The sequence below is a fragment of the Schistocerca americana genome, chromosome 4 (genome assembly GCF_021461395.2).
Source record: "Schistocerca americana isolate TAMUIC-IGC-003095 chromosome 4, iqSchAmer2.1, whole genome shotgun sequence".
Lineage (NCBI taxonomy): Eukaryota > Metazoa > Arthropoda > Insecta > Orthoptera > Acrididae > Schistocerca > Schistocerca americana.
Genome location: NC_060122.1, coordinates 709,780,654 through 709,791,038, shown reverse-complemented (window position 1 = coordinate 709,791,038; position 10,385 = coordinate 709,780,654). Strand labels below are relative to the sequence as shown.

Sequence of the window (10,385 nt, the reverse complement as noted above, 5' to 3'; positions counted from 1 at the left end):
TACAAAAATATAAAAACGGGCACCTGACAAAGGGTTCACTGTTTCTTTCAGAAACAAAATGTCCGGGAAACTGATTATCGGAAATAATTGCCGTAAAAATGCGCTGTTCATATGTTCGTCATGTAAGTTAATAGCGGTGTAAAATCATAAAGCAGAGGGAATGTTCGCCGTTTTGTGATGTCATGGATCAAGGCCGATAAAAATTCATTTGCCAACCGTCCGCTGTGCTGTGACTTGCTCGAATTTCGAGAAGCAGAACCCACAGCTGATTGTGACGAAGAGTTCAGAGGCTCTGTAGGTGCCGTGGTGTTCGTTTCCAACGAGGTTCTATTCCTACTAACTGCTTTGGACTGAAGTGAGAGCGAGCGGCACCTGTTGGTTTAAATGAGAGTTATTTATACGTCGTCTGCAGTACTAGTTTAGTAGTGCAAGGCACCGAATGGCCATAGGACCAGAGTCTGTTCATCTGGTACCTACAGTCAGTGTAATACTTGGAGGATTGTCAAACAAAATGACCTGAAATCCACTGCGGTCTGGGATAACAAGACGCTGTGGGTGTGAGTTTACGCTATAAAAATCAAGTTTCCTCCCACCGCCAATTATATTAAATCTTTTTTTCTTTCGACTTTTAAGACGGAAAGGCCGTAATTTTAAAACATTATTCCTGGGAAAAATAAACATATTTAAGATACTCTCTTTGAACTTAATTTCAGATGGACCAAATTTTATTACTGGTAGCTTTAATACACCTGTTGTATTGCCCATATACGAAGGTAGAAGAGAGCTTCAATTTACAAGCAACACACGACATTTTATTCCATGGATTCAACTTTACCAAGGTAACTTAAGTAGAAAGCCCGTGGTTTTTGTGTGTGTGTGTATAATATATAAACTGTGTGTTGTAGCGTTATTCGTTCAGAGGACAGTGGGCACGTCGTCAGTTATACGAGGCCCCAATCATGCTCCACGTCACCTTTCGTTTGATACATGTAACACACAGTAAAGAGTTTCTAACTGCAATAAGAAAGACCTCACAACAGTTGACTTTTATAGTAAATTTTTGTGCCGGAAATAAATTTTCCTCTTCCGGGTAATTGGTTGCAGTATAAGCCTGCACATGACAATGTGATTGGCTTGAAACGCACCGTATTGTTCCTTTCGATTGGTGATTGAATCACAAATAAATGCGTTAATTTGATTAGGCGATTTTTCTAGAATAAGAAGTATGCAGTATTGATATTTCAAGAAACACTGGTTATAATGCCTGTATGATACTGAATAATGGTTCAAAAAGAAAACCAAACTAGTATCCAAGCCATATGAACGTGTTTGAAATTACTTGCAGGTACAGTAAGAACAAATAAATTGAGAAATATGGACTTATTACACCTGGCAGCACCTTAATGTTTGCAACCTTGAAGAAATTATAAATTACACCTATAGTAGTGTACTTGAATATCTGGTGTACAGGCATGTTTATCTTCCCACACTTTTCCCTTGGAATTTGGTCAGCCAAGCAGTGTATTGTTTTCCAAAGGGTTAAATGTGATACTGTAGTGATTATTTTTACTGCATCCAGATTCAAGATACACTATTTTACTTGTGTTATGTTACAACCTGTTCTGATCCACTGGTACTCTTTGACAAATCTAAAAAGGAATGCAGTTATTGTATCCATAACTCATTGTGATTGTTTCAACAATAAAGAGGGGAAGAGGTGGCTTTATAATGTTTGCACTAATTTAAACTGATAAGTTGTGTTAAGACAAATGTGCAGTTTAGTGATTACCAAATCAGTCAATATTTCAATAAAACATGAAAAGATTGGTCAGTGAAAACCAACATAATTATGGTTTTCTTAGAGAATTTACAAATAATAAACTTTTTTTAAACATTTCGCAGAACATCATTTTATGACTACCACTATTTTCTCCCATTTTATAGCTAAACCATTACCACTTCATACTGTAGAGGTAATATCAGAATAGTATGTATATTTATAAAAACCAGGCATTCATCCAAAGCTCTAGATGTTCAAGTATTCTGACTGCACCAGCATTTTGATGCATCTGTCATTGAAGTAGAAAACACTTGTCATGTTTATCAAATTTTAGTTCTTGACAGTGCTCTTGCAGATAATTTCAGGAGCTTTCTGAGAAAACAAATATACTTCCATAACTGCTGACAGTAACAGTGAAAGTGAGCAATACTTTGGTTCTTTATGATTTTAACGTAGCTTTGATGGACAACTCTTGTTATAGACTTTATCTTGAACACACATTGTGCTACTTTAATGTGTACTGAGGTGGCAAAAGTCTTGGTTTAGCAATATGCACATATACAGATGGCAGTAATATTACATACATGAAGTGTAGAAGGGCAGCATGTTGGTGGAGCTGTCATTTGTGCTCGAGTGATTCATGTGAAAAGGTGTCCGATGTGATTATGGCTGCATGACGGGAATTGACAGACATTGCATGTGGAATGGTAGTTGGAGCTGGATGCACGAGATATTTCATTTCAGAAATAATTTGATGATGATGATGATGATGGTTTGTGGGGCACTTAACATCATGGTCATCAGCGCCCATACAAGTTCCTAATCTTTTCATTTCCATGTCTCGGGTGATGATGACGATGCACACTCTCTCTCTCTCTCTCTCTCTCTCTCTCTCTCTCTCTCTCTCTCTCTCTCTCTCTCTCTCTCTCTCTCTCTCTCTCTCTCTCTCTGTCCGTGCATGGAGAAAATCTTCGACCCAGCCAGGAATCAAACCTGAGACCACGTGATCCAGAGGCAGCAATGATAGCCGCTAGAACACGAGCTGCGGACAGAAATCATTAGAGAATTCAATATTCTGAGACCCAGTGTGTCAAGAGAGTGATGACAATACCAAATTTTAGGCATTATCTCTCACCAAAGACAACTCAGTGGCCAATGGCCTTCATTTAACTGCTGAGAGCAGTGGCGTTTGAATAGAGTTGTCGGTTCTAACAGATAAGCAGCATTGCATAAAATAACCACAGAAATCAAAGTGCGACATATGACGAATATATCTGTTAGGACGGTTCGGTAAAATTTGGCATTAATGGGCTATGGCAGTGGACGATCAACATGACTGCCTTTGCTAACAGCACAGTGTCACCTGCAGTGTCTCTCCTGGGCTTTTAACCATGTAAGTTATATCCTAGACGAATGGAAAACTGTGGCCTGTTCTGATGAGTCCTGATTTCAGTTGGTAAGAGCTGATGATAGGGTTAAAGTGTGGCTCAAATGCCACGAAGCTATGAATTCAAGTTGTCAACAAGGCTCTGTGCGAGCTGGTGGTGGCTCCATAATGGTGTGGACTCTGTTTACATGGAATGGACCAGCTCCTCTGGTCCAGCTTAACCCATCATTGACAGGAAATGGCTATTTTCGGTTACTTAGAGATCATTTGCAACCATTCATGAACATCATCTTCCCAAACAGCAATGGAATTTTTGTGGATGACAGTGCACTGTGTCACCAGGCCACAGCTGTTTGCAATTGGTCTGAACAACATTGTGGACAGTTTGAGCAAATGATTTAGCCACTCATATTACCCAATGTGAATCCCATCGGACATTGATGGGACATAATCAGGAAGTCAGTTTGTACACAAAATTTTTCTGCACTGGCAACACTTTAGCAATCATGGATGGCTGTAGAGGCAGCATGGCTCAATATTTCTGCAGGGGACTTCAAACGACTTGCTGAGTCCATGCCACATCAAGTTGCTGTGCTACGCTGGGCAAAAAGGGGTCCAACACGATATCAGAAGTTATCCCACGACTTTTGTCATTTCAGTGTAATTCTGATACTGGACTTCAACAATGAATTTGTAGATGAAAATAATATCAACAGTGTTGCTGTCATGCCTGTATTTAACAGCTTTACAGACCACAACAAACAAATGTTGACACAGTCTTCCTGTAATGTGTTTCAAAAAACAGTAGAACTCTGTTGGAGAACAAGTCAGTTAGTAAATAATTACACAAAATTGTGTTGAATTTTCAACTGTTTAAACAGTGGATTCAGCAGATTGCAGATAACTTCCTTCTTTGTTTAGAATCTGATATAAACTACAAATTCAACACGTTTCTTCCATTGTTACTACACAATTCTATTTTATGCTGTTTGTACGAGGGTTGAATGAAAAGTAATGCCTCCACCATCGTTAATTGGGTTTGGATGGGAATAGTTAATAAATCAATTTCAAAAATAATCTTAGAATGTGATCTTTAATTACCAATATTCACTTCTCCACATAATCACCAGCCAAGAGGATACATTCCTGCCATCAATGAACAAGCCGTCATGGAAGAAGTCGACACTCTGTTTCCGTAACCACAGTCTCTCAGTTCTCTCAACATCTTCATCAGAAGCATAATGATGTCCCCACAGATTGTCTTTCATTTTCGGGAACTGATGGAAGTCAGACGGTGCTAAATGCGGACTGCATAGAGGATGCCATACAGTGGTGAGATTCAGTCTCTGCAGTTCTGCTGTGGTGGCATGTGAAGTGTGTGGTTTGGCATTGTCATGCTGCAGTAAAACATTTCCCTTTTCCTTTCGGACCCTTGATAGCTGTCGTTTCAGAGTTCACGATGTTGTGATGTAACACTCGGAATTTATTGTGGTTCCACGATCAAGGAAATCAACACGGATAACACTATTTGGTTTCCAGAACACTGCGGCCATGATTTTTCCAGGTGAGGGCTGCGTCTTGAATTTCTTTTTCTGGGGCGAGTCTTTGTGTTGATATTCCATAGACCGACATTTCGTCTCTGGGTTGTAATGATGTACCCACCTTTTGTCACCTGTTACAATTGAATGGAGAAAGGCATCACCTTTATTCTCGTAACGTGAGAGGAGTTCCTGGCAAATTTCAAATATGTGCACTTTCATTTCAGGAATTAGCATCCGGGCACCCGTTGTGCACTGATCTTCTGATAGCCAAGCAAAGCAAAGCAATAATGTGACCCACATGTTCTTGTGAAATCCCGATTGTACTTGCAATTTCTCTCTGAGTGGCATGATGATCGTCCTGAATCAATCTGTCAACAATTTGCTTGTGAAACTCGGTAATTAAATAACAATAAGAAAATAAATAAAAATAATGGTACAACTTCGACATTAGGAGATTTAGTAAATGACAAACCGATGGCAACAGTATCTATCCCTTTTGTAGGATATGTTAGTTACAAATTAGGGTGTTTGCTTAGAGCCTATAACTTTAGAGTAGCCTTTTCCACCAACTCTAATCTGCGCAAGAATTTAATCCACTCGTTGCAGATCACAGATGATAAATTGTCTCAGTCTGGAGTGTAAAAAATTACTTGCGGTGACTGTTCGAAATTTTACATAGGTCAGACAGGCCGAGCTCTCATGACTAGATATACAGAGCACATCACCACTAGAAGCGGTGATGCCACGAGGGGTTCCACTTATGCAGAACACCTTATACAGATGGCTCATGCGCCGAGTCCTCCGTCTAACATCGAGTGGCTTCATACTGAAGTTAAGGGTTCAAAACTGGATATCTTAGAGGAAATGCAGATTTTTAAACACCTGCAGTATGCCAAAGATGATGTCCTTAACAATCAATTCCAATTAAAAAACAGAAATTTCTTTGAAGGTTTCGGTCCCTTGCTTAATTCTTCACATTAAGTTGCATGACGTGGAAGTTGGTTGATGCATGCGCACAATGTTGATTGTTCACAGATGGTAACGATGCCCCCCCGATTTTGGTAAATTTTCTCTCCTACTGTGTTGAGGGTTTGGTTAGCCAAGAAGAACACCATTTGTATTTTCTTATTGCTGCGCGCTTTTAGGAGGTATTTTATGTATCTTCGTTGGCTTCTATGTAATTATAAGATCATGGAGCCAAGGTATGTTATAAATCTTTAACGTCTTCTGATTATGGCCTGGTCGGTCGCTTAGTATTATGGCAATGTAGCGACTATGGTTCTTTCTCTTGCAGATATTATTAGTGCGGTTTTATCCATTAACAATAACGTCCTTTGCATAGCTATCTTTTTAGTTTAGTTGTAATTTCTACCTAATTCTAGGGCCTCCATATTAACTTGTGGCGGATTTACCATCCGTGCACAAAGTTTGTCGTGCACTGCTGTTAAATATGTCTTAATTCCTGCATCATCGCTTTTATCATTTGCTCACTTTGCTATTTATGCGACAACTTTTGGCAATCAGTTAGGTCCCAATCCGTGTTAACTTTGTAATCCCGCTCCCATTCGTAAAAAGAGCATTTCCTGGCCGTGCGCATGCGCAGTGATTTTGATAGCCGCGCGTGTGAGCAGCCCGCAGTGCTTCAGTTTGGTGGGCAGCCTGTGACCATCGTACATTGGCTGGGGAGAGGTAGCACACACAGGGTTGGGATAAGTAATATTATTGACTTGGTACATATGTACCGTGTATTTGTAAAAAAAATTTATGGGGTCTTGCTGCTGTAGGTGTTGATTTTAGGCTTTGACTATGCCTATTTAGGCAAGCTGCTTTATATTTGTTCTGAAGAAGGTGTGGTTACCCACGCTGAAACCTACAGGGTGTTTCAAAAATGACCGGTATATTTGAAATGGCAATAAAAACTAAATGAGCAGCGATAGAAATACACCGTTTGTTGCAATATGCTTGGGACAACAGTACATTTTCAGGCAGACAAACTTTCGAAATTACAGTAGTTACAATTTTCAACAACAGATGGCACTGCGGTCTGGGAAACTCTATAGTACGATATTTTCCACATATCCACCATGCGTAGCAATAATATGGCGTAGTCTCTGAATGAAATTACCCAACACCTTTGACAACGTGTGTGGCGGAATGGCTTCACGTGCAGATGAGATGTACTGCTTCAGCTGTTCAATTGTTTCTGGATTCTGGCGGTACACCTGGTCTTTCAAGTGTCCCCACAGAAAGAAGTCACAGGGGTTCATGTCTGGCGAATAGGGAGGCCAATCCACGCCGCCTCCTGTATGTTTCGGATAGCCCAAAGCAATCACATGATCATCTAAATATTCATTCAGGAAATTAAAGACGTCGGCCGTGCGATGTGGCCGGGCACCATCTTGCATAAACCACGAGGTGTTCGCAGTGTCGTCTAAGGCAGTTTGTACCGCCACAAATTCACGAAGAATGTCCAGATAGCGTGATGCAGTAATCGTTTCGGATCTGAAAAATGGGCCAATGATTCCTTTGGAAGAAATGGCGGCCCAGACCAGTACTTTTTGAGGATGCAGGGACGATGGGACTGCAACATGGGGCTTTTCGGTTCCCCATATGCGCCAGTTCTGTTTATAGACGAAGCCGTCCAGGTAAAAATAAGCTTCGTCAGTAAAGCAAATGCTGCCCACATGCATATCGCCGTCATCAATCCTGTGCACTATATTGTTAGCGTATGTCTCTCGTGCAGCAATGGTAGCGGCGCTGAGGGGTTGCCGCGTTTGAATTTTGTATGGATAGAGGTGTAAATTCTGGCGCATGAGACGATACGTGGACGTTGGCGTCATTTGGACCGCAGCTGCAACATGGCGAACGGAAACCCGAGGCCGCTGTTGGATCACCTGCTGCACTAGCTGCGCGTTGCCCTCTGTGGTTGCCGTACGCGGTCACCCTACCTTTCCAGCACGTTCGTCCGTCACGTTCCCAGTCCGTTGAAATTTTTCAAACAGATCCTTTATTGTATCGCTTTTCGGTCCTTTGGTTACATTAAACCTCCGTTGAAAATTTCGTCTTGTTGCAACAACACTGTGTTCTAGGCGGTGGAATTCCAACACCAGAAAAATCCTCTGTTCTAAGGAATAAACCATGTTGTCTACAGCACACTTGCATGTTGTGAACAGCACACGCTTACAGCAGAAAGACGACGTACAGAATGGCGCACCCACAGACTGCGTTGTCTTCTATATCTTTCACATCACTTGCAGCGCCATTTGTTGTTGAAAATTGTAACTACTGTAATTTCGAAAGTTTGTCCGCCTGAAAATGTACTGTTGTCCCAAGCATATTGCAACAAACGGTGTATTTCTATCGCTGCTCGTTTAGTTTTTATTGCCATTTCAAATATACCGGTCATTTTTGAAATGCCCTGTAGGTAAACACCAGGTAGTTTGTGCAGTCGATGCGGATTTTTCATAATTATTTCGATACTTACGATTGCTGACGCTCTGCAATGCTGAAAGTTCTTAACTTGGTAATTGCGGTCACAGGCTATCCAACTCTTTGTTTGTCATGCACGTCAAATGTTCCCACCTCAACATCTTTAAACTTATTCGCCCAACGATGCACAGTACTCACATCAACACAATCACCATAAACTGCCTTCATTCTCTGATGAATTTGCTTTGGAGTGACACCTTCTGCTGTCAAGAATTCAATGACTGCACATTGCTTAAATTGCATTGACCGACTGTCTGTGCAGGGTTCCGTACTTTACACTGTAACGACACAACCTTTCATTGCTGAGGCTTTCTGCCAATTGGACCTGTAGAGAAGAGGCTACAGAACAAGCCAGTACCTGCTGCATACCAATGCTACCAACTGTTGAAGAATTACGAAGGTGGAGGCACTACTTTTCAGTCAACCCCCATATAATGGCCTCAATATCAACAAGATGTAAAGATTTAGACTTGCCTCTTCATAGTATAACAGTAGAATAGGAATTACGTGATGTAGAATTTAGACGACAAAAGATTCCCTGTGTGAAAAATTTTTATACAGACCTTTGAATCTTGAGTACTCCTAAAACACTTAGGGTAAAATTAAAGAGCAATGTGACATTAACACACCACTACTAGGCTGCTCAGTGATCACAGCAAAGCCTCAGACCTGATGCAGTTTGCCCACCAGCAGCCACAGCAGAACCTCGTGTCTAATGCTTCTGGGCCATCTCAGCCTAGCAGTGACACAGTCATCACTGTGTGTGGGGGGGGGGGGGGGGGGGCAGTCGACGTATTAAAAGATCTTATGTGTAGAAGAGAGAATTCTATTTATTTTAGAAGACAGGTCATAATCAATAAGTAACACTCTATTACCAACAGTTTTGCAAAATTCTCTAGTTTTTTAATATAAACAGTGACACACTTGTAAAACTCTGAAAGAATAATACAAATATGATATGAAGCATTATTAATCAAGGAACAAAAGAAAACATTGAGCCAAATAAGACTGAATCCCTAGACAATAGCTGTAACAGGCATGATAATATCTTGAGGGCTGTAAAATTGAATGGTTATTTCCTGTCAACAGCAGCAGAGTTTGTTCCATTAATATACAATTAGATGCACTTCTACAGACAATGCAAGTGCTGCTGACAATCTTTAGTTTAATAATTATTTGATCAGATGCAAATGATGTGGTTTTAGCATTTAAATCTCTTCTGGTTTAGTAGTACCATTTCTGAACAATGACGTAAGGCATGTTTACTAACTGATTCTTATGTACTACAGAATTGGAGATAAATAAATCATGTATAACTGCTCACTCATTTCTTTTCTCCCAGTCTTTTCAGAAGCTTTCACTACAGTAGCTTACAATAGAATTTTGACTCACTTTTCTGAGGGAAATTACCAACTGTTCCACAGTTGTGCTTGAGGCTTTATTTCTGTATTGTATTTAAAACAAAACATACACACCACAAAATCACTTTAAAGAACTAGAATCCAGACTCTATAATCATTCAAAGGCGATGTTCTTACCAAGTGAGCTATCATGCTGCCCTCACAACTTCACTCATGCCTGTACATGTCTCCTACTTTGCAGGACTGTCACTCCTGGAACAAAGGCTGTTCTGTAGAAATGGCTTTGTCTAGCAGATGACTCTCTAGGAGTACCGAGTGAATTTTTCATTCTGCAGTTGAGTGTGTGTTGCTTTGAAATTGTGGTGTGAGCATTGCTTAAGAAAGGGAAGGTTTTGTGTTTGAGTGCCGATGTTACATGCTTCTGTAACATGCCAGGAAGTTTCAAAACTGTTCATTACTATAGAGCACAATACTCGTTCGGAGAACAATCTGCTAGGCAGTGTCTTCACAATATCCTTTCTTCCAGAAGTGTTAGTCCAACAAGGTACAAAGGATAGCATCTGTGAAGTTTGAAATGTAGGAGACAGGTACTGGGAAAAGTGTGCTATGAGAGCAGTGAGGGGTCATACGTGGATAGCTTTCTCAGTCAGAGTATTGCTGTAAAATGCAAGATTCCACGTTTGAGTCCAGATCTGACACACAGTTTTCATCAGTATAGAAGTTTCAAACCAGTATGTTCACCACTGCAGAGTGAAAGATTGTCCGCTCATAAATACATAGATTAACTAAAAGCAACAGGAAAGTACTGCAATTATTAAGAAATTGTA

The 10,385-nt window shown here is 40.5% G+C and overlaps 1 protein-coding gene across 2 annotated transcripts in view; it reads left to right on the top strand.

The window, feature by feature from the left end:
- Positions 1-369: 369 nt before the first annotated feature.
- The window catches only part of LOC124612642 (probable Dol-P-Man:Man(7)GlcNAc(2)-PP-Dol alpha-1,6-mannosyltransferase), a 179,714-nt gene continuing 169,698 nt past the window's right edge, over positions 370-10,385 (top strand). The window contains exons 1-2 of one of the 2 annotated variants that reach the window (XM_047140943.1): positions 370-551; positions 714-839. In XM_047140943.1, the coding sequence (XP_046996899.1) occupies positions 714-839 (126 nt within the window). In that variant the 5' untranslated portion in view covers positions 370-551. Of the gene's footprint in view, positions 558-713; positions 840-10,385 lie in introns of both variants that reach the window. The other variant, XM_047140942.1, reaches the window with a different exon arrangement.